This window comes from Canis lupus, chromosome 29, assembly GCF_011100685.1.
Source record: "Canis lupus familiaris isolate Mischka breed German Shepherd chromosome 29, alternate assembly UU_Cfam_GSD_1.0, whole genome shotgun sequence".
In the NCBI taxonomy this organism is placed as follows: domain Eukaryota; kingdom Metazoa; phylum Chordata; class Mammalia; order Carnivora; family Canidae; genus Canis; species Canis lupus.
In genome coordinates, this window is record NC_049250.1 from 36,042,175 (window position 1) to 36,066,621 (window position 24,447).

Genomic DNA, 24,447 nt, shown 5'->3' on the forward strand with positions numbered 1-24,447 from the left:
GACATATTCTGGACCTCTGTCTTCTCCAAGGACACTGCTTATTTGATTTTCACCTTATCTTCTTGTATCTTAAGTTTCTCTGCCAGTTTCTGTCCCTCAGTATATAAATATACTAAAATTATTTTCGATTATTAAGTTTTATGTGCTAGCTTATCTGTAGGCTTTGCCTTAGAGCCACTTTCTTGAAATAGTTACCTATCCATTACTCCTATGCCTTGCCTCCTGTTCCTTAGCTAGCTTCACTTTAGCTTCTGTCACTGCCTCTTCTGGTGGAATTTCTCTTTTTAAAGGTTGTTATCTTCCTTTTTTGCTCAGTTTGACAGTCTCAACATTTATCTTTTCCTGACCTCTGCAGCATTTGACAGTGATGATACCCCTCTTAGATTTGCTGAACATTTCATCTCCTTGTCTTTCTTCCTGTTTGGTCATTCCTTTTCAGTTATCTTGTGGACTTGTCTGTAAACTCTGTGCCAGTCCAAGGTCCTCTCTTTATATTCTTCATTCTCCCTGGCTTGTCTCATATACTTCAGTGACTGGCATGTGCATGTTGAGTGATTCCCAAATCAAGATCCCTGGCCCATGTTACTTTCTCTTGTATATTCACCTGATTTGATTCCCAAACTCTGCATGCCTACATAACCAGTCACCTTTATCATCTGATTTCTTAATTTCCTTATGGGGTAGTAGCACTGGGCTGTAGTTCCTCAAGCCAGAAACATTCCTTGGTGGTTCTTTCCCCAACTCCCAATTCAAACCCATTATTGTATCTTCTCCATTCTTTCTCATAAACATACTGTGAGTCCTTCCACCCTACTTTTCCCCACCGTGATTGTAATTTTGCTGTATTGGCCATCATCATCTTTGACCCAAGTTATTGGAAAGATTGCCTACTCCACTCTTTTCTTCTTCAGTACAATCTCCGTACCAAAGCCAGAGTTCTCTTTCTAAAAGAGTTGGTTGAAAGTGATCATGGAGGCCGTCGGGACAGGTGCTGTTGGCCCTGGGCTTTTGGTTGCTTTGTAGTGAGCAGAGCAGAGAGAAGCAGGACAAGGAAGCTGGAAGGGCTCACTTCCTTACAGGCAGCAGTAGCCTCAGCGGGGAGTCTCCTCTTAACCGGTAACCACTGGCGCTTTCCCTGGTTTTAGAAAGAGCTGCTGCTGTATCCAAACCAGCTTAGATTGGCAGTTCTAATTGAGGGAGGGGGGGAAAAGCTGTTCTGCTGCACATTTCTTAAAAAACTTGTTAATATTAAAATGAATATATAATGTGTTAGAAATTAATGAACTTTTCCCCTTTTGTTTAAAAAGTGAAAATACTGATGTATTCCTCTAACACACTCTATATCTGAATTATATTATTACAGGCCGAAGCTATTAACATTGGGCATCTGGCAGTATCATAAACTTGTTTTATAAGAGCTTAACTTTATGGAAGAAGGACTATAGATCCTGCAAAATGATGAAAGTGTTTGTAATTTACACAACCATTTAGGTCTTATTTTAACTCTCCTTATCCAGACTCTTAATTTTAGTGAATGAAGGTGTATTTGTTTTTTTTTAAAAATCCATCTTACCACTTAAATGTGTTTGTGCGTTTTTTTATTCACATAGAATATGGAAGGTTCCATGTTGACAATCAGCTTTGGAAATTGGATGGAGCTACCTGGACTTAAATTTAAAGATTGGGTATCTAGCAAACGAAGGTAAAGATCAAACTGTTAGAGTTCTTTGATGTACAATGGGTGAGTCCATTGGCCGATTTCAAAAACTTTGTGATTCTTAGAGGAATGATACAAATTTGTGTCTTTCACATAAAACCTCTTTGCAGCAATGATGATGGGCTAGTCTCCATTTAGAGATGTTATAGAACTAAGCGCACAGCGGTAAAGGCTTGTCTATAGACTACGTTCCTCATTGATTATGGATTTATCCTGCTCTCCTATTAAACCACTGTTTAGTTTCTCATCCGTTCTACACTTACTTTTATCAGTGGCGATCCAGGTTTGTGTATGGGTATCTCCTGTATACACACCTATAGTGTTTGGCTTTCAGAGCCTGGGAGTGTTGATGGTTCATAATGTAGAACAGTGGAATAAACCAGAATCTGTGATGTGACTTGCTACCCTATTGGCTATAGAGGTAAAGATTTGATACGAAATATGAAAATAGAAATAATTGAGAAGAAATCTCTTGTGGAAGGATACAAGTTTATTTTGGGAAAAAGAACCCCAAATTTAAAAGGATAAATAATTTGAAAGCCTTATTTTCCAGGATAGTATTAAACTAGATGGAAATTACTAATACAGAGAATCTAGTTTGCTCACAGAAAGAATAAGTAAAGCAGGAAGTTCTTTAACCTATGTTAGTACAGGATTGTAAACGTTTGAGTGCTTGGCTTCCTGCTAGATAGAAATCATATTAATCCATAGAAATTATCCTTAATTTGCATAGATTTAAGAAGAGCAAATTCAGACCAGCATGAATCACTGAGATTAAACTTTTCAAATACTCCTTTTGGTTTTTTGGGGTTTATTTATTCATTTAAGTAATCCCAGCACCCAACGTGGGGCTCAAACTCATGACCCTGAGATCAAGAGTCACATGTTCTGACTGAGCCAGCCAGGCCACCCCCCCTTTGGGAGTTTTTAAAAAGGAATTTTATATGGGTTTGAAATGAAAAGTAACAAAATCAGGCAAGTTGAACAAGTTCTTGATTTTCATAAGCAAGCAAGTGAAAATTGCTCAACATTCTTCCTTTTGTGATACTGGTAATGGGGAAGCTTTGTGATTTTTTTTCTGTGCTAGCAGTGTGTGTCCTTTTACATTGGGCACGTTGTATATTGAAGTAATATGTGAAAAAGAATCTTGTGGGGTTTTTTTGTTTTGTTTTGTTTTTGAATCTTGTGTTTAAATACTGGCTTCACCTCCTGCCTTTGCATAGTGTTGACCATCAGATCTTGAGAGGCTGTCAGGGTTTGAATCCTAGTAACTTCTAATGTTGTGACCATGGGTCAAGTAACTTAAAATAGCTGTTAATTTCCTCATTTATAAAACCTACATCAGGTTTCTGTGAAAAGTGAGAGTTAATCTAAATCTTAATTATATTATTACATTTTAAGAAAAACTTTTATGGACTTCTTTCAGTTACAATTTGTAATGGATGATGTGAAATTATTTGATATGTTTTTACTGCTACTTATCTCTAATCAGGGCCCAGTGTTGAGGGGGCATTAATGCCTACTGCTTTAAAGTTCAAGTGGAAAATGAAAGGATCTGCTCTTTATGAAAAAAAGGACTTTACTATATTTATAGATTTCTTTATGAACAGGAAAACACAGAAATGTTTTATGTACTTAGATGTAAGATGATTTTAAGAGGATTGATGTGAATTATTTTCAGTCATCAGGAAAATAAAATCAGTCATCATGACAGAAAAAAATCATGTCAAGATCATACATATATGATCTTTAAGAATTAGGTTTTTATTTTTTTATTAAAGAGTTCGTACAAGCAGGGTAAGGAAAGGGAGCCCGATGTGGGACCCTGAGATCATGATCTGAGTCAAAGGCAGACACTTAACCGACCGAGCCGCCCAGACGCATCTATCTTTAAGAATTATCTATACCACAGTTGGACCTGCAGGCTCTCAAATAATTATAATCTAATTCAATCCATTACAGAATGTAGGCTGAAGAGTATATAGACTGAATTATTGTTGTGAGACAGACTATAAAAGTCTGTATTTCCACATTTCAGTTCATTTACTTACACATTTATTGATAAAGGTAGCCAGCCTGATCCTATGCAAGGCACTGGGGAAATAGATGCGTTAAAATACAGTCTGTACTTCATGGGGCTTCTATTGATAAAACTAACATTTTTAACTAAAGAAAAAAACTTTTTCTTTGTAAAAGGTCAATTTATAGCTAAGACAGTCCAGAGGAATTAAAAAGATCTGTATGGTAGCCAACTAGATGGAGCGGGAATAATCGTGGAAACTATCACAGTACTCTCCTCAGGATATTTTTCCTTTTTCTCTTTTAGGAACCTAAAAGGGGATCGGGTCATGCCCGAGGAAATAGCTCGCTACTATAAACATTATGTAAAAGTCATGGGTCTTCAGAAGAATTTCAGAGAGAATACTTATATCACCTCTGTATCAAGACTCTACAGAGATCAAGATGATGATGATGGACAAGACAGAAATATTTCAACACAGCATTTACAGATAGAGAAGTCAAAATTTATCAAGAGGAATTGGGAAATCAGGGGTTATCAGCGAACAGCGGACGGGTCCCACGTTCCCTTCTGTCTCTTTGCTGAGAATGTAGCTCTGGCAACTGGAACGTTGGATTCTCCTGCCCATCTGGAGATTGAAGGGGAAGATTTTCCTTTTGTGTTTCATTCAATGCCTGAGTTTGGAGCTGCTATAAGCAAAGGAAAGTTGCGTGGCAAAGTGGATCCGGTGTTAATTGTAGGTTCGGGGCTTACTGCAGCCGACGCGGTACTGTGTGCTTACAACAATAACATTCCTGTGATTCATGTATTTCGCAGACGAGTAACTGATCCAAGCTTAATTTTCAAACAGCTTCCTAAAAAGCTTTATCCAGAATACCATAAAGTCTATCATATGATGTGTACTCAGTCATATTCTGTAGACTCAAATCTTTTATCTGATTATACCAGTTTTCCTGAGCACCATGTGCTTTCCTTTAAGTCGGACATGAAATGCATTCTTCAAAGCCTCTCTGGATTGAAAAAAGTATTTAAGCTCTCTGCGGCCGTAGTGCTGATCGGTTCTCATCCCAATCTGTCCTTTCTGAAGGAGCAGGGCTGTTACCTGGGCCATAACTCAAGCCAGCCAATCACCTGTAAGAGCAATCCTGTGGAAATAGATGCATATACCTACGAATGTGTTAAAGAAGCCAACCTCTTTGCATTGGGTCCTTTGGTTGGAGATAATTTTGTTCGATTTTTAAAGGGAGGGGCACTGGCTGTTACACGCTGTTTGGCTACAAGACAGAAGAAAAAGCATTTATTTGTTGAAAGAGGAGGAGGAGATGGGATAGCCTAAAGCAAGTTTACAAGTAATCTATATGGACAGTTAACCATTAAAGATTTTTCTTAGTGGTTTTGCAGTGCACTGGCTTGGATTTTTCTGGACTTGGATGAACTGGAAGAGCGCCTCAAGCTATAGTAACTACTTAAAGTTACAAGAACTTGGTGTCCTGATTTATATTGTATGAAAGGTGTCATTGTCGGATGAATAGAAACACTGCCAATTTGGTATACTTTAAGCTTTCACTTAACTAAAACATTCTTTTCTTCTAAGGCCTATTTTTTTGTGATCATTTGTGGTTATGTTTGATTCCAAAATCTCTTACAGCCTTGAATAATCTTTAAAACTATACAGTCTATTAGGCCAGAAATCATCTTCACTATAGAGTAGGTCACCTTGCTGCTCAAAGGGTGGTCTAAAGACCAGCATTAGCTTCATCTGTAGCTTGTTAGAAATGTGGACTCTCAGACCCCACAACAGACTTAATGAATCAGAAACTGCATCTAATGAGATCTTCAAGGAATTATGTATGCTTATTAAAGTTTGAGGCACACTGGTATAAAAGAGAATGTGATATAAGTTATGTATTCTGGGGGTGGGCAGGGTAGGAGGCACTTATAACTCAGGTTTAATTTATTTTGAATTCTCAATTTCTATAAATCTAATTTATTACCAAATACGGTATTTTAAAAAAATATTTTTATTGTTGAAACCTTGATAAGTACTTCATATTCTTAGCTTCTAATAATTTAAACAGTCCAATAATGTTGGCATACATTTAGACATACAGGAACCTGCAAAGATATTTTGGAGATTTATTCTCTAACTAGCATAACAATCTAATTTGCAATTCAATAAATTGTGAATGAAACTACTTATCCCTGTGTGAATACTGAGTTTCTGTCATTAAAACTAACATTTGGGCATAAATACCTTTACTATTGTAATACTATTTGGGTACTGCTAGAATTATTTAAGGTTAAAACCTTGTCTTTCCCATTCCCATGATGATTACTTTGAAATCTGTTCATTGGAGACGACATAGCAGCTTATCGTATGGTTATTTATTGAATTATATGCCCTATCTTGATTTATATTTATTTAGATGTGCTTAATGTCTGTATTTTCACACAAGTTTCCAGAATTTGTAGTGCTAGGCAAAAAAGTCTGATTTCTGAAGTTCTTCATGGCAAATTGAATTTCTCAGTCATCTTTTTTTTTTTTTTTTGTAAAATTTATTTCATCTGGAATGTGTTTATTGAATGTTATTCCCTTTTCCTTAGTATTTTTCTGTCCAATTGTTATGTGGTTATAGTACAATTTACCTTAAAACAAATGTTTATAATACACTTCTACAAGTGGCTGTTTTAGGTAAATTGATGAATTCTTAGTCTTGCTATGTGTCATGTGTGATTAAGTTTACCTTAGATTAGAAATGCTATAGTATGGTATACTGTAATGGTAACTTTCAAATTTCACACCTGTTGGAATGGTATAACATCCTCTGACTGCGTAGGACTTGAGCACATTCTTGCTTGTCTGTTCTTCTGAGCTCTGAATGAGTTGGGTTGGATGTTTTTCTTATTACCTTGGTCTTCTATTACCAATTCACTTCTGAATTGAAAATGACCTTTTTCACTCTCCTAGGGTACAGATATACTATACTATTGTACTCTTCACCAATTTCTCTCCCGTATTTCTAAATCTTTTATTCTTCAGTTCAACTAGCTTTCAGGAGGTGGAAGAAAGCACTAAATAATTCACTAGTTATTCATACTCTGATGTCTCCTTCATCCCTTATCTAGCTCTTGAAAAAATGTTTAAAAAGCAACATCTCTTTGGGGTTTGAAAAATAATATTTAGGAGCAGCTCTTAGTGTTTTAGGAAGTCTAAGTATGTGAACTTAGTTTATCTTTAGAAACTATCCGAACTGAAGCATAGAGAGGTTAAAAGGATTAAAAAAATGAACAGACTTAACATATGGGATAAATAGCAAGTGATCTAACCTGTACAGCTTGAATCCAGTAGGAGAGGGAGAGCAACCAAGGCAGAAAAATGTGAAGAAATAAAAGTTGAAAAATTTCCAAGTTTGATTAAAAAACACAAGCAATGCACAGAAACAAACTGCAAAAAAAAAAAAAAAAAGACAAATACATAGGAAATCACACCTATGCACATCATTATCAATCTGTTGGAAAACATGAGAAATTTTCAAAGCAGACAGGAAAAAAGATACATAACAGGGAAGAACGATAATGAACAAATGACAAGAGACAAACGTCTTCATGTGCTTAAAAAAACCTGTTAAACTAAAACTCTAAGTGCCAATCTTTACATAAAATTCTATATCCTTTGAATTTAATGAAAGCTGAAAAAATCTGATTTCAGGAGAACTGCACTACACAAAATATTAAAGGAAATTATTCACATTGAAGGCACATGATTCCAGATGAAACCTATATATTTATGAAGGAAAAAAACAGTGCCAGAAATGATAGATAAGAATTATTTTTCTAGAGCCTAAATTATTTAAAATCCAGTTAACTGATGAAAATAAAAGTGTATTTAAAACAATTTGAAGCAAAATTTAAAAAACAGAGTTTCTTCTTCTACAGGATATGTAGAAGTAAAATATATAATTACACCATAAGGGGTCCCTGTGTGGCTCAGTGTTTGAGCATCTGCCCTCTGCTCAGGTCATGATCCCGAGGTCCTATAATCGAGTCCCATGTGGGGCTCCTCACAGGGAGCCTGCTTCTCCCTCTGCCTGTGTCTCTGTGCCTCTCTGTGCTGCTCATGAATAAATAAAAAAAATTTAAAATCTTTAAAAAATGTATGCCATAAATAATAGGATTAGTGGAATACACATTTATGACCTATACATGATACAGGCATAAATGGTATGTTATTTAAGGTAGCCTGTAGCAAGTAAAGAATGTATCCTTACTATTTAAGAAACTGTAAATGGTGTAGTTATAAAGCCAATAGAGGCAATAAAATAGAATATTAAGAAATACCTGCTGAATCCAAAGGAGGAGAAAAAGACAAATGGGACAAAGAAACGTGGTGACAGACTTTAACCCAACCACAGATTATGTAATTAGATTAAACATCATCAATTTAAATGCAACTATCCTCATAGTGGATAAAAAGCTTCAATAATACCTTGTTTAAAGAGACTTAAGAAAATATAGACATTGAATAGGTTAAAGGTAAAAGGATTAAAGACACAGACATAGGATGCAAACACTACAATGAAAGGCAACTTCAAGACAAGTATTACTAGACATGGATGTTTCATAACAAAAGTCCAGAGATGTACCAATCTTAAATGTATATGCACCTAATTACTGAGTTTTAAAATAAATGAAGTTCTGGTCAAGACAGCAATACAGGAGTCTCCTGACTCCTCCCACAGACGCACCAAGTCTGCAGCAACACATGGAATAATTCCTTCTGAAAAGAAGCCAGAAACTAGCTGAGAAACTATGGGCAAGGAAAAAACACACATCAAAAGGGGTTGGAGAGGCTTAGACACGCTCTTGCCAAAACCCCCCTTCCGACAGCAGCAGTCAGGAAGGAACTTCTATATGCTCCCTGAGGCCTGACAGGGTTGGGATGCAACATCTATGTCCCAACTTTTAAGACTTCCATCTGAGGGGGGGCTCATCCCTTTGAAAGCCATCAAGCCTGGTGCACATAAGACCCACAGCTACAACCAAAGAACAAAGGTTCTTAAGTGGCTTGGACTTACTATGGATATCCCAGCAGAGGCAGCAGAGAAAAATGTCCATTTCCTTCCCCATCCTTCTCTAAAAGAGGCTTATTTGCATATCCTATAAGCTGCTGCCTGAAAGTCTGATTGCTAATTTAGCACACATCCAGGAACAGACTGCTATCCTCTCCAGAGGCCAGCATGTATCCTCTCAGATTCTCCCTTTGCTCTGCTCTAGGTCACTGGTGTCTTCCTAAAAGGGGCTGGCACATTATCTGGTGCACTAGCTCTTGCAGCTGCATCCAGAGGGCACATTCCTTAATAGCCTGACACTGGTGGCCAGCAAGGCTTGTGTTTGTGGGCTGAACAAGACTGTCTAATAAAGAAACGGTTCTTTTTTTTTTTTAATTTTTTTTCAATTTTTATTTATTTATGATAGTCACACACAGAGAGAGAGAGAGAGAGAGAGAGGCAGAGACATAGGCAGAGGGAGAAGCAGGCTCCATGCACCGGGAACCCGACGTGGGATTCGATCCTGGGTCTCCAGGATCGTGCCCTGGGCCAAAGGCAGGCGCCAAACCGCTGCGCCACCCAGGGATCCCCAAAGAAACGGTTCTTAACCAGCTACATGCCCAGGGCTCTAAAGAATCAGTAGGCAAGGGGCACCTGGGTGGTTCAGTGGTTGAACATCTCCCTTTGGCTCAGGTCATGATCCTGGGGTTCTGGGATTGTGTCCCGCATCAGGATCTCCATACGGAGCCTGCTTCTCCCTCTGCCTGTGTCTCTGCGTCTCTCTGTATCTCTCATAAATAAAGTCTTTTTTTTTTAATTTTTATTTATTTATGATAGTCACAGAAAGAGAGAGAGGCAGAGACACAGGCAGATGGAGAAGCAGGCTCCATGCACCAGCAGCCCGACGTGGGATTCGATCCCGGGTCTCCAGGATCGCGCCCTGGGCCAAAGACAGGCGCCAAGCCGCTGCGCCACCCAGGGATCCCTAACTAAAGTCTTAAAAAAATATCAGTAGGCAAAAATGTCCTTATCTCAGTCTTTTCCTGAAAGAGGCCTTTTTGTATATTTTAAAAGCTGCAGCCTAAGGGTCAGTCATCTAATTTAGCTCACTTCTAGGGAGAGACTACCATTCTACTCAGAGACCAGGGAAGCCAGCAGACACCATGCCTGCATTCTCCCTGTAGCCCAATCCAGAACACCAACATCACTGGAAGGAGCTTGTGTTCATAGGTCACCCAGCCAGGATGGTAGCTAACCAGAAACAGTTCTTAAGTAGCTACTACCCCAGGGTTCAGTGCAGAAGAAGCAGAGAGACACACCCAGCTCACAGTTCCATGAAGGATAGCTACTTGGATACTTTAAAAGCTTCTGCCTGAGGGTCCAGCTTCCAATCAGCCTGCATCTAGACGCTAAGATTCTCCCCTTTAAGACAGAGAACTTGGCAAACCTTCAACTATGTTATCTATGACTGTGTTACCTAATACACAGAAATCAACACAGAGAGTCAAAGAGGATGAAGAAATACAGAAACATGTTCCACATAGAATAACAAAAAGTCAGAAGTAGACCTTGAAGATTAATGATTTATCTGATAGAGTTAAGAATTATGGCCATAGGGATGCTCATCAAGGTCAGAGCAATACATGCATAAAGTGAACATTTCAACAAAGAGAGAGAAAAAAAGCCGTACATGCCACAAAGCTGCAAATTAAAAAAAAAAAAAAATGACCTGAAAAATTCAATAGAGGGTTCAAAACATGGACTCAACAAATGAAACTGGAAGAAACCATGAACTCAAAAGACAGGGCAGGGAATCTAATCAGGGAAGAAAAAAAGAAAAAAAGAATGAGAAAGAGTGAAGACAGCATATGGAACACATGGGACCAATATGTGCATCATAGGGACCTCAGAAGAAAGATAAGAGGGCAGAGAGCTTATTCAAAGAAAAAAAAATCTGAAAATAGCCCTAACCTGGGGAATGAAATCAATATCCAGATCCAAGAAAACTGAAAAGTTCCAATTAAGAGGAATCCCAAAACACCCACATCAACACATTAAATGAATTGTCAAAAGTTAAAGAAAGAATCTTAAAAGCAATTTGTTGCTTACAAGGAAACCCTACTAGATTATGAGATGTTCAGCAGAAATATAGCAGGCCAGAGGGAGTGGAATGATATATTTTAATTGCTAAAAGAAAAAAACTGCCAATCAAGAACAGCCTACCCAGCAAAGTTGTCCTTCAGAACTGATGGAGAGATTGAGTTCTCCAGATATAAAAACTGAAGTTTATCATCACTCAACCAGCTTTACAAGAAATGTTAAAGGGACTCCTTCAAGCTGAAAAGAAAGAATAGGAATTAGGAACAGGAAGATATATGAAATTATAAATCTCACTGGTAAAAGTAAATACATAAATTTAAAATACTCTAATGTAACGGTGATAGGTAAATCACTTATAAAATCTAGTATGAAGGTCAAAAGACAATAGCAGAAAATGTAAGTACAATATTTGTTAATAGTTACACAAAGTATAAAGAAGTAAATTGTGACATCAAAAACATAAAACAAGTAAGGATAAAAATGTGGAGCTTTAGTATGCAAAGTTAAGTTTGTATCAATTTAAAATAGACTGTATGACCGTAAGGTGTTTTAAAGCCTCATGATCAATTGTACGAAGTATCTACATTAGATATACAAAAGATACGGGATCCCTGGGTGGCACAGCGGTTTAGCGCCTGCCTCTGGCCCAGGGCGCGATCCTGGAGACCCAGGATCGAATCCCATGTCGGGCTCCTGGTGCATGGAGCCTGCTTCTCCCTCTGCCTATGTCTTTGCCTCTCTCTCTGTGTGTGACTATCATAAATAAATAAAATTAAAAAAAAAAAAAAAGATATACAAAAGATAAAAGGAAATCTACATATATCACTACAGAAAATTGCCAAATCGCAAAGGAAGAGAGCAAGAAGGAAGGGCTAAAGGACAAAACAATTTACAGAAATTAGCCAGAAAACAGCCAAATGACAGCAATAAGTTCATATATATTCATAATCACCTTAAATGTAAATGGTCTAAATCCTCCAATGAAAAGACATAGAGTGGCTCAATAGATGAAAACAAAACAAAGAAGCCCCAACTACCTGCTGCTTATGATTATTAGAGACTCATGTCAGCTTCAGGGACACACCCAGACAGAATGTGAAAGGATGGGAAGAGATACTCCATGCAGATGGAAACAAAAAGAAAGCAGGAGCAGCTATGCTTAAACAAACCACACTTCTATCCAATGAGTATAATAAGAAACAAAGAAGATCCTTATGTAATATTAAGGATCAATCCAACAGGATATAACAAATGTAAATACTTATGTACCCAACATAGAATCACTCAAATATATAGGATAAATATTAATAGATTGAAAGGAAGAAATGGACAGCAATACAATAATAGTCGGAGACTTCAATGCCCCATTTTATGCAATGGAAGATAAGATAGAAAAGCAATCTGGAAATATGGGGCTGAAGTGACGCATCAGACCAGATGGACTTAACAGACCTTTACAGAACATCCCATCCAACAGCAGTAGAATACATACTCTTCTCAGGCACACACACATATTCTACAGGACAGATCACGTGTTAGACCACAAAACTAGTCTCAAAAATTTCAGACTGAAATCCTACCAAGCATCTTTTCTGATCACAATAGAATTCAATTACAAGAAAAGTGAGAAACTCACAATGTCTGGATATAAAACAGCATACTAATGAACAATCAAGAGACCAAAGAAGAGATCAAAAGAGAAATAAAAGTACCATGAGACAAATTAAAATGTAAAGAATGGGATGCAGAAAAGCAGTTCGAAGAAAAAAGCTCATACCAATAAGCTGCCTCCACCAAGAAACAGGAAAGATCTCAAACAACCTAAATTTACACCTCATTGAGATAAAAACAACAACAACAACAAAAAACAACTAAGCCTAAAGTTAGAAGGGAGGAAATGACAAAGATCAGAGCAGAAATAAATGAGACTAAAAAGACAACAGAAAAGATCAATAAAACTAAGGCTTTTTTTTTCTCAAAAGATTAAAACTTTAGCTAGATACATAGAGAGAGAGAGAGAGAGAGAGAGAGAGAACTCGAAAAAGTAACATTAGAAATCAAAGAGGAGACATTACAATTGATACCACATAAATAGAAAGGATCATAACAGACTATAATAAACAACTGTATGCCAAAAACTGGTAGATCTTTGCAAGAGTGGGTAAATTTCTAGGAACATATAATCAACACAGAAGCAATCATGAAGAAATAGAATATCTGAATAGGTCAAGTATTATTAGGGAGACTCAAAGAGTAATCAAGCACCTCCCAAGAAAGAAAAGCCCAGGACTAGGTGGCTTCACTGGTGAATTCTACAAAACATTTAAAGAGGAATTAAAAACAATCCTTCTCAAACTCTCCCAAAACAGAAGTGGGAGAAACACTCATTTCAGGAGGCCAGCATTATTCTGATGACAAAAGCAAAAAATAACACTACAAGAAAATAAAATTATAGGCCGATATCCCTGCTGAATATATATGCAAAAATCCTTAACAAAATATTAGCAAATCAAACTCAACAATATGTTAAAAAGATCATACACCATAACCAGGTGTATGAGGATGCTTCAACATTTGCAAATAACTCAATGTGATACACAACTTGAAGAAAGTGAAGGTTAAAAACCATATAGTCACCTGAATAGATGCAGAAAAGCCACTGACAAAATTCAACATCCATTCATGATAAAAACGCTCAACAAGGTAGGTACAGAGGGAACGTACCTCCACATAATAAAGGCCATTCATGACAAGCCCACACATCACACTCAATGGTGACAGGCTGAAAGCTTTCCTTTTAAGATCAGGAACAAGATATAGGTGTCCACTCTCACCGCTCCTATTCAACATAATGTTAGAAGTCCTAGCTAGAGCAGTCAGGCAAGAAAAAGGAATAAAAGGCATCAGAACTGGAAAGGAAGAAGTAAAATTGTCTCTATATGCAGACAACATGATTTTATAAAAAATACTAAACACTCAACAAAAAACTGTTACATCCAATCAGTAAATCTGGTAAAATTATAGGACACAAAATTAACTTATAAAAACCAGTGGGCATTTCTTTCTTTTTTAAAAGATTTTATTTATTTATTCATGAAAGAGAGAGAGAGAGAGAGAGAGAGAGAGGCAGAGACACAGGCAGAGGGAGAAGCAGGCTCCACACAGGGAGCCCAATGTGGGACTCGATCCCGAGTCTCCAGGATCACGCCCCTGGCCAAAGGCAGGCACTAAACCACTGAGCCACCCAGGGATTCCCACTAGTAGCTTTTCTATACAGTAACACCAAATTTTCTGAAAAAATAAAGTAGATCCCATTTGAAATGGAGCCAAAAACAAAATACTTAGGAACAAATTTAACTAGGGAGGTAAAAAAGATCTCTGAAAACTATAAAATGCCAATGACAGAAATTAAAGATACCAATAGAAAGGTTTCCCTTGTTGGTCGATTGGAAGAATTAATATTGTTAAAACATCAATACTACTAAAAGGCATCTACAGATTCAACGCAATCCCTATCAAGATTCCAATGGCAGGGCAGCCCTGGTGGCGCAGCGGTTTAGCGCCGCCTGCAGCCTGGGGTGTGATCCTTGAGACCCAGGATCGAGTCCCACATCGGGCTTCCTGCATGGAGCCTGCTTCTCCCTCTGCCTGTGTCTCTGCCTCTCTCTTTGCTCTCTCTGAATGAATAAATAAATCTTTAAAAAAAAAAAGAAAGAAAAAGATTCCAATGGCATTTTTTTAGAGTAGAAAAAGCACTCCTCTAAATTTGTGTGGAACCACAAAAGGCCCCAAATAGTCTCCCAAAATCCTGAAAGAGCAAAGAATTAGTCATCCCATTTCCTTCTTTCTTTTTTTTTTTTTTTTAAGATGTCCTCTTGTGAGGGGCATAGGTTTTTTTTTTTTTTTTTTTTTTTATGATAGTCATACAGAGAGAGAGAGAGAGAGAGAGAGAGGTAGAAACATAGGCAGAGGGAGAAGCAGGCTCCATGCACCGGGAGCCTGACGTGGGATTTGATCCCGGGTCTCCAGGATCGCGCCCTGGGCCAAAGGCAGGCGCCAAACCGCTGCACCACCCAGGGATCCTCCATTTCCTTATTTCAAGCTATACTATAAAGCTTTAGTCAGTAGAACCATATAGTACAGGCATAAACAAATACACCAAGACAAATACAGAATCCAGGGCCCCCAAAGAAACCCAAGTATATATGGCTAAATAGTATCTGCCAAGAGAACCAAGAATACTCAATAGAAGAGTGTCTTCAATAAATTGTCGTAGAATAATTGGATTGTCACATGTGAAAAAAAAAGCTGGACCCATATTAAAACTCCAAATGACCAAAGCAGCCTTGAGAAAGAACAAAGCTGGAGGCATCACACTTCCTGATTTCAAAGTATATCACAGAGCTGTATCAATCAAAATTATTTGGTATTGGCATAAAGACACGGAGATCAATTGAATCTCAGTGAGAGATTCTAGATTCTATTTCTAGAGAGCCCAGAAATAAAGTCACACGTTTATGGTCAATTAATTTTTGACAAAGGATCCATGAGTATACAATAGAGAAAAGATAGTCTCTCTTCAGTAATGGTTGCAGGAAAATTGAACAGCCACATGCAGAAGAATGAAACTGGACCACTATCTTTACCCATATACAGAAAAATCAACTAAAAATGGCTTAAAGACCTAAATGTAAGACCTGAAACTATGAAACACCTAGAAGAAAACGTAGCTTCTTGACATCAGTCATAACAATGATTTTTTTTTTTTTTTGGATTTGATACCTCAAGCAAAATCAACAAAATAAACAAATAGAACTACATCACACTAAAAAGCTCCTACACGTTGAAGGCCACCATCAACCAAACAAAAAGGCAACTTACGGAATAAGAGAAAATACATGCATATCATATATCATATAACTGATAAGGGGTTAATATCCAAAATACATAAAGAACTGCTACAACTCAGTAGCAAAAACCAAACAATCCAATTAAAAAAATGGGCAGAGGAGCTAAATAGACTTTTTTTTTAAGAAAGATACACAAATGGCCAACAAATACATGAAAAGGTGTTCAACATCAATCATCTTCCATGAGGATGTAGCAACAGTACATATTAACTTACAGTGTAATTCTTCATGCTAGGCTATCGCTAACCACCTGAAATGCTTGGCTCATTAGGGTGGCAGGAGCTGTGTGAGACCACGGAGACTTCAATCCGTATAAAAAGCTTGTTCTACTTCCCCGAACTTAATGCATCAGTCCTTGGAGTTGATAAAAACACTACTATAATTCTAAGGTACAAAGTTGTCTCTATTACAAAATTTGAAAAAAAGACATTTTTTTTCTTACCATCTCCCTTTAACAGAGAAAGAAGACAATTTTATCATTTCTACTTTGCAGATAGGAAAACTAGGACTCTAAGAAGCTCAAAAGAGAGGCACACCCACCCAGCTCAGTTACCACCAATTAAGTCGTCCCATTCTAGTAAGACCTATCCACAAGCTTGAGGAAGTCTTCCGTATTGTCTCTTCTAGTACTAGAATAATATGTGGGTGACATCTTCCTCCCTGAAATGCATTTCATTTGGGTCACTTCAGTTCGAGGAAGCCTATGGTATAATGGGGGAAGAAAGTATGCTCTGATATGTGTATGATCTTCCATGACCTTCCAATCTATTTGGCAAAAAAAGAACAAGGTGAAGAATACTGTATATGTTATACTATCATTTTTGTAGGAAATTATTGAAAAATAATATGCACAGAAATCTGAATAGGCATCAAAACTCTTTGGAAAGACTCCTAACAAATGAGTATCATGGATTTTTTTCTGAGGAGGAGAACTAAATAGCTAGACCTGTGGTAGAGGCACGAGTTTTTCATTTCTTATCCTTTTATACTTTTAGAATTTTGAGCTGTGATTATTAAATATTCAATAAATAAAAAGCCACATTTAGAAATGAAAAAAATTACCATAAGAGATGACTGAAGATTGAATAATAATACTGTCACACACACAAAAAAGTGGAGTTCTGTACATTTTATTCAACAAATTTAGGCCATAAAACCTCTGTAATTTAAATCCTTTCTAGAGATTTAATGAATGTATCCCAGAGGAATCTTGATGTAAATGCTTGATAGGAAATGCTTTTCTGTGACTTCTTTATAAAATCTTCAGTTATCGTCTCCTCTTTACATTTGGATTGTATCTGCAAAAAAAGAAAAGTTAAAAGATATCTAGATAAATGATGGCATTTCTTTAACTTTTAAAGTAAAAGGGTTTTCAAAACATGGTTACACTTTGGCAAACACAATGAGAATGACAATTTTATCCTTAGGATCTGATATTAAAGCACAGACATTTTTACTTTTATTTATCCTCTTGATGTTGGTTTGATGAATATTTGGTAAAAAGAGAAATCAACAATAGAAAAAGTCCTATAAAAGCATTAAAATAATTAATGAAAACAATTTAAAAATAAAATACATGTTTATACCTCTCCTAGTCTGGCTTCAGACTCCTTCCACTCTCAACTAATGTAGAAGATTTGCACAAAAGAGTATAATGAGCCTACAATAGATTTACTTCATATAATTTTCTCCTACAGTAATTAAATAAATTTAACTGGCAAACAGATATTAACTACTTATGAAAAATCAGCACAGTCAACATTTTAACCCCAATGATATATACAGTGTCAATAATGAACTTAAAAGACTCAAACTGGCTACAAAAGAGACTCAAAAATACAGTAGTTCTTGGTTCTGCCTTTACATAAATTTGGGAGTGTGTTATACTCCCCTAGCCAGTACCTATCTATAAGTAGATAAAGGTAATCTGATTTTATACTATTGGTTTTGAGAGCTAATTTTATAAGGTCTTGGGCATGCAGGAATGCTGAAAACGTGTTAAATCAGAATTAAATTGTAATCGACCATTATAACTCCTCTAAACCTCCCACAAAACACGGATTTGAAACTCTAATCCAGCCTTTTGTTTTTATGCTTGTGCCAACTAAACCTGAACAAATGCTCTGGTATGTAATTTGTCTTAACTCAAAACCCACTCACTCATGATTCTACTCAGAGGTGAAAATCTCACAAACATTATCAGCCAAATTCACCAGTTCAGGACCCTTCTTTTGCATGAATGCCTTTACACAAATTTTAAATATCTTGTGATAGAGTTCAACTGAATCAACCCTAAACCCTGAAGACATATCCAGCAAACCCAAATGAGGGGTGCTCAAGTAGTAAACAGAAATACATACATTAAAAACAAAACATTCTTTAGGTGAAGGGACTGATTATTTTTTCTCTTTTTAAAAAGATTTTATTTATTTTAGAGAGAGAGCGCGCACGCACATGCGAGAGAGAACAAGAGAAAGAGCAAGCGTGCGTTGTGTCAGGGAGGAGCAGAGGGAGAAGGATAAGCAGACTCCATATTGAGCTCAGAGCCCGATGTGGGGCTCGATCCCACAACCCTGAGAGATTGTGACCTGAGCCAAAATTAAGAGTAAAAAAAAAAAAAACACAAAAAAACCCCAAAAAAATCAAAATTAAGAGTCAGATGTTCAAGCAACTGAGCCAGCCAGGCACCCCATAAGACAGAAGAAATGAGTATTTAATCTCTGTGAATAAAAATTGAATTTTATACACATCTCAAAGATTCATGAGAAAGATGAAATTAAACTTTACCTGAAGAGATCATCAGCAAGAGACTCTTCTCTCGCATGCTGGTTTTGCACCTGTCAAAATGAACATAATTTGAAACATTTGTTCAGTGATGAATACATGGTTAATCAACTCCTACACTGGGTGGTCAGTCATCTCAGAGATTTCCACATCCGGGAGGTCAGCAGGTCTACGAGTTCTGCTTCTAGGGTATTTCCCCCGTTCATCAGATCCTCTCCATTTTCAACTTCATGCCAAGATTACTGCAAAAGTCCTCTACTTAAACAATCTTTCCCAGCCAATCCCCTTTCCAAAGGCAACCAACATATGTATATATTGCTAGCTTATTGAGTTTTGAAATTTTTTTCCAGGAGAACCCTTTTACTACATGAAATATCATTGTTTTGAGGTCATAGGACTGATGAAGGGGCTGAGAGGGCAAAATCTATCCCACTTTCAACTACAGCAGCTCTACAGGTGAAGTGGTTTTCATCCCCAAGGTCCCAAACCTGGGCTCTGAAGCTGCAGCTGAACTCTTCACTGCAAAGTTATTTTTTTTTTAATTTAAAATTGTTTTTCAAAAAAGATTTTATTTATTTGAGAGAGAGAGAGAGAGGGTGAGAGAACGCATGAGCATGAGCAGGGGAATGTGGGGAGAGGCAGAGGGAGAGGGAGAAGCCAGGGACACTGATGAGGGACTCGATCCCAGGACCCTGGGATTATGACCTGAGCCAAAGGCAGACGCTTAACCGACTGAGCCACCTTGCGCCCCACTGACAAAGTAATTTTAAACACAGACTCATCGGGAGGCCTGGGTGGCTCAGCGTTTGAGCATCTGCCTTCAACTCAGGATGTGATCCTGGGGTCTGGAATCGAGTCTTGCGCTGGGCTCCCTTTGAGGAGCCTGCTTCTCCCTCACCTATGTCTCTGCCTCGCTCTCTGCGCCTCTCATGAATAAATAAAGCCTTAAACACACACACACACACACACACACACACACACAAACTCGTAGTAGACTCCTAACGCATCTTTGAGAGTTAGGACCAGAAAAACTCTGTGCTGGGTGCATCTTTCTAAAATCTAGCTATGATCCTATTGTGTGCCATTCAAAGGCCTTCAGTGACTTTTTCCACATACCAAAGAAAACACAAACTCTTGAGTTTGGCCCCGAACATGGGAAAGGCTCTTCATAACCTGGCCCCATTCTCCATCCTCAATCACTTCCCACGTCCCCTCTCACGAACACTGTTTGCCAGTTAAAGCTGAATCACAAAACTACCAACTAGACTAGACTCCCTTCCTAACAAATATTCTTGTTTTCCCCTCTGCCCAGAAAACTACCTCCTTTTTCTCCTCTTCCCATATCTGACAATCTTTCAGCGTGCATTAACTTTTAAGGCCTACTATGTGTCCAGGAACATGTTCTTCACCCTTTACCAATGGTTTTCAATCTTCTTCATTTATTTTTTTTTTAATTTATTTATTTATGATAGTCACAGAGAGAGAGAGAGAGAGAGAGAGAGAGGCAGAGACACAGGCAGAGGGAGAAGCAGGCTCCATGCAGGGAGCCCGATGTGGGATTCGATCCTGGGTCTCCAGGATCGCGCCCTGGGCCAAAGGCAGGCGCCAAACCGCTGCACCACCCAGGGATCCCAATCTTCTTCATTTAAAAGTACAAAAACAGGGCAGCCCTGGTGGCTCAGCGGTTTAGCACCGCCTTGGGCCCAGGGCCTGATCCTGGAGTCCCGGGATCGAGTCCCATGTCAGGCTCCCTGCATGGAGCCTGCTTCTCCCTCTGCCTGTGTCTCTGCCTCTCTCTCAATCTCTGTCTTTATGAATAAATAAATAAAATCTTAAAAAAAAAAAAATAAATAAATAAAAGTATAAAAATAATATCTGCTATGAAGAACTCCCATAAACCTTCAGCTACACAACTTACAGATGCCCATCGATTTCTCCCCTCTGTTATAATTCCCTGTATCTTATCTTCATTAAAAGGCTGAATATACATACTGTTTATTTTTAGGGTTAATAACTTACATTTGTACATTTTCCAGATACTATTTTAAAACTCTTCCTAAAACAATCTCACTCTTCCTAAAACAATCTCATTTGATCTTCATATAACTTAATTATTGCTATTGGATTATTATCCCAGTTTTAACCAACAAGGAAACAAAGACTTAGGTTAAGTAACTTGTGGGAGATCAAAAGGTTGTCATATGGAAAACGTGGGATTTGACTAGGTCTCCCTGAGTGCGAGGAGCACCATCAATATTACACTGATTCTGCGTCTTTGGGAAGGGCCGAGAAGAATGACTTACAGGGATTCTCATAGAATGATTTTCAATCCATACAGTGAAATATCAAAATGATCTTACATGATATATCTTTCCACATTTTCTAACAGGTATAGCAGAACATAAATGGGAGGACAATGATGCCCATAAAGCTGTCAAAAAAGCAGCTGGCATCTTTATCGTATCGTAATTACTCTGAAAAGGCTTCCTGGAAGGAGATACTAATTTTAAAGCCATAATACAGTAAAGAAAAATCAATAAGGAAAAATCAGCTTTATGTGCCTTAGTAAAAACATTAAGTAAAGTAGCGTTAAGAAACAGAAATCTTCCTATTACTGGCATTTTTTAAAGGGTTGGGGAGAATTACATCTCCAGTCTTTCAAAATTCAAATCAGGCTGGATAGTGTCTCAAAGCGTTATTATGTTTAATGCGCAAAATGAAAATATACCTAAATCGAAGGAAACTTCAGGAATGTATTCAGTGGTTATGAAAACCAAGCCTGGTTTATAGCAGAAGTAGAGAAAGAAGAACTAAAAAAGAAGGAAAGGCAAAAAGTACTTAAGAAGAGTAGCTGGGACGAGCCTAGGGAAGAGGACACCACGACAAGAGCATACTTCTATACACACACTGCAGCCGCACAACGAAGTCAACTTTCTCATCTTATTTTTTTTTTTTTAAGATTTTATTTATTCATTCATGAGACACAGAGAGGGAGAGAGAGGCCGAGACCCAGGCAGAGGGAGAAGCAGGCTCCATGCAGGGAGCCCGACGTGGGACTCGATCCCGGGACTCCAGGATCACACCCTGGGCCGAAGGCAGGCACCAAACCGCTGAGCCACCCAGGGATCCCTCAACTCTCTTATCTTAAAGAGTAAATCCAACCTACTGCACCTAAAATTGCTCTAGTAAAAAGAGGCTCTGGTGGAGGCTCTCTACTAATTCTAATCGAATAAATCAAAGTCAGAATAAAGTCAGCAGCTACACTGTCGTTCTCTCAACTCCTCTGCAGCCAAGAACAAACAAAACCCTACAGCTGTAATAATCAAGAACCCACAGACTTGAAAAAGGCAGCCTGCAGAGAACCCAAAGATTGATGCAACACGTTCTTACCGGTGCCCCAGCCCATTACACAAACTAAAGCCAAACCTGAAAATGCTTAATAATACTCCATATTTGGGGAAAAGGAGCCTGAGCAGGAGAGAGAAAACACTGCTGGTGGACTGCTGGAAGGGACGCTTGGCATAGGGAAGTAAGAGGGACTGACACTGACCAAAGGCACAGGCTCCATGCAGCCCTGACAAATCAGGAAAACCACCTAAAATGGCAGGTTACTACTGTCTTCTGGGGTAAGATATACACTCCCTGGTATACATTTAATCCCAGTCCCCGGAAGGAGCAGCACAGAGCTCCGGCTGAGCCCTTCCTTTCCTGGATTCGTCGTCTCCAGACACACTAAAGCTCCGGCTGAGCCCTTCCTTTCCTGGATTCGTCGTCTCCAGACACACTAAGAGCTTGGGTAGGAGTAATTCTGATACTTCACTTTTTGCCTCACAGTATTTGTTTTTTTTAAATTTCTATTTAAATTAATTTAGTTAACATATAGTGTATTATTTGCCTCACAGTCTTTGTTTTTTTTAAATTTCTATTTAAATTAATTTAGTTAACATATAGTGTATTATCAGTCTTCAGTGATTCATCAGTTGCATGTAACACCCAGTGCTCATCACATCACGTGCCCTCCTTAATGCCCATCACCCAGTTACCCTAACCCCCCACCCTCCTCCCCTCCAGCAATCCTCAGTTTGTGTCCTACAATCCAGAATCTCTTCTGGTTTCCCTCTCTCTCTGATTTATCTTATTTTTCCTTTCCTTCCCCTATGTTCATCTGTTTTGTTTCTTAAATTGCAAATAGGAGTGAAATCATGTGGTATTTGTCTTTCTCTGACTTATTTTGCTTATGCTAATTTTGCTTATTAGCATAATATACTCTAGCTCCATCCACGTCATTGCAAATGAATGGCAAGATTTCATTCTTTAATGTTTGAGTAATATTCTATTGTGTATATTTATCCATTCATCTGTATTTTTTATTTAAATTCAATTAGTACACCATTAGTTTCAGATGTAGAGTTTATTAATTCATCAGTTGCACAAATGGTCTTTAGATTGTAATCCCTGCACATGATAGCATACGATACTTCACAGAGTAAACAAAGTACCTGGACAGAGTATTTTACTCTAAATAGCTGCAAGATGAAAGAAACTATAAACTACATTACCAAGGGGTGGGGGGGGGGGGAAGACAGCAACTGGAACAGAACATGCAAGATGCATGAAGAACCTAGTCTGCAAGAAATAACCCAAGGATAAAAAAAAAAACGAAGTTACTAAGAACACGAAAGCAATACAAACCAAAAAGTTAGATGACAAGAAAACACAATGACAATGAAAAGAGAACATATGCTAACAGACTGAGACCCATTAACACCATTTCAGAATCAAATGAATTAGAAACACCTAACAGTGACTGTTTCCACTGCTATAAATGTTTTATAAGTAGCATCTTATTTAATCCTTAGAAAAATTCTGTGAAACAGAGGTACTATTATTGTTCCCAATTTGCACAGGAAGAAATGTAAGCATAAGGAAGTAGAAGAAGTAATATGCCCAAGATCACATCGCTGATGAAGAACAGAACAGACACAGCTGAAATCTGAATTTTTGACATAGTAAAAGAGCTTAAGAAAACCCCAGTGAATGCAGAAGAGATGGATGTGGAGGGCAAAGGTGATCTAATAAAAGGATAATTATGTCTTAAATGTAGACAACCCAGCAAATAGAAAAATGCTTTCACAGACATAATAAGAGTTCCTTGAAATAAAAAGACCTGCATCTGCAAATCAAAATAACACACTGTATTCCAGGAAAAACAAATGGAAAATTGATATATTCTCATCATTAATGACTTGCAAGCCTAAGAAGGAATGCTGCAGGCATGCAAGTACTTTTTAAATAGGACTGTCCTAAGATGGGGGGAGGGGGTGTGGGGGGAGGGCTGAAGTACAAATAATTTCCTGTTTACAGCAGGGAGCCAAAAAAATATATCTAAAATCAAAATAGGCAGCTTGAAACAAGTACTGATTCTAACCTGACAAGGGTTCGTTTGTTTGTTTGGTTTGGTTTTGGTCACTGCTTGGTCTTGGATCTCAGGAAATAAAATACCTCGAAAAGAAGAAACATTTGCAAAAATTTAGCAATGCTTTCAGCTTTACTTCCTATCAGCCTCTCTTTCTCCTCTCTCTCTTCCCACTCTGTCCCTGGCTATTACTCCTCTTCAATAAAGAAGTATCTGGAATAATTCACTTAATGTTTAAATAGGTAATTTCTGGACTCTGGGATTTTCACTTCATCATTCTTTTGTGTACTATCATAATTCTTTGAAATACACATTTTAAATAAGGCCATTTATTCATTCAAAAAAGAAACGAAGAAGGGATGTGACTTCCATTCTTCCATTTTTTGACAGCAAATATCCTGAGTGACCTTAACAACCCTAGTTTTTAACAATTTTTTGACCAAAAAGTTTTT

The 24,447-nt window shown here is 37.8% G+C and overlaps 2 protein-coding genes and 1 long non-coding RNA gene across 12 annotated transcripts in view; 1 reads left to right on the forward strand and 2 right to left on the reverse strand.

Moving 5' to 3' along the window:
- The window catches only part of OSGIN2 (oxidative stress induced growth inhibitor family member 2), a 23,745-nt gene extending 17,338 nt beyond the window's left edge, over positions 1 to 6,407 (forward strand). Inside the window, exons 5-6 of the mRNA XM_038579704.1 lie at positions 1,611 to 1,702; positions 4,044 to 6,407. Coding sequence (XP_038435632.1) covers positions 1,611 to 1,702; positions 4,044 to 5,073 — 1,122 coding nt within the window. The 3' untranslated portion in view covers positions 5,074 to 6,407. The remainder of the gene's footprint in view (positions 1 to 1,610; positions 1,703 to 4,043) is intronic.
- The window catches only part of LOC119866741, a 24,588-nt gene extending 11,024 nt beyond the window's left edge, over positions 1 to 13,564 (reverse strand). The window contains exons 1-2 of the long non-coding RNA XR_005381211.1: positions 13,523 to 13,564; positions 11,009 to 11,122 (exon numbers count right to left, since the gene is read on the reverse strand). This is a non-coding gene — a long non-coding RNA (uncharacterized LOC119866741). The remainder of the gene's footprint in view (positions 1 to 11,008; positions 11,123 to 13,522) is intronic.
- Positions 13,565 to 16,909: 3,345 nt separating this feature from the next.
- NBN (nibrin) overlaps positions 16,910 to 24,447 on the reverse strand; it is a 61,574-nt gene continuing 54,036 nt past the window's right edge. For 9 of the 10 annotated variants that reach the window (XM_038579707.1, XM_038579705.1, XM_038579713.1 and 6 more), the window contains 2 exons: positions 18,583 to 18,632; positions 16,910 to 17,093 (listed from right to left, as the gene is read on the reverse strand). In XM_038579707.1, the coding sequence (XP_038435635.1) occupies positions 17,063 to 17,093; positions 18,583 to 18,632 (81 nt within the window). In that variant the 3' untranslated portion in view covers positions 16,910 to 17,062. Of the gene's footprint in view, positions 17,094 to 18,578; positions 18,633 to 24,447 lie in introns of those variants that run through there. The other variant, XM_038579706.1, reaches the window with a different exon arrangement.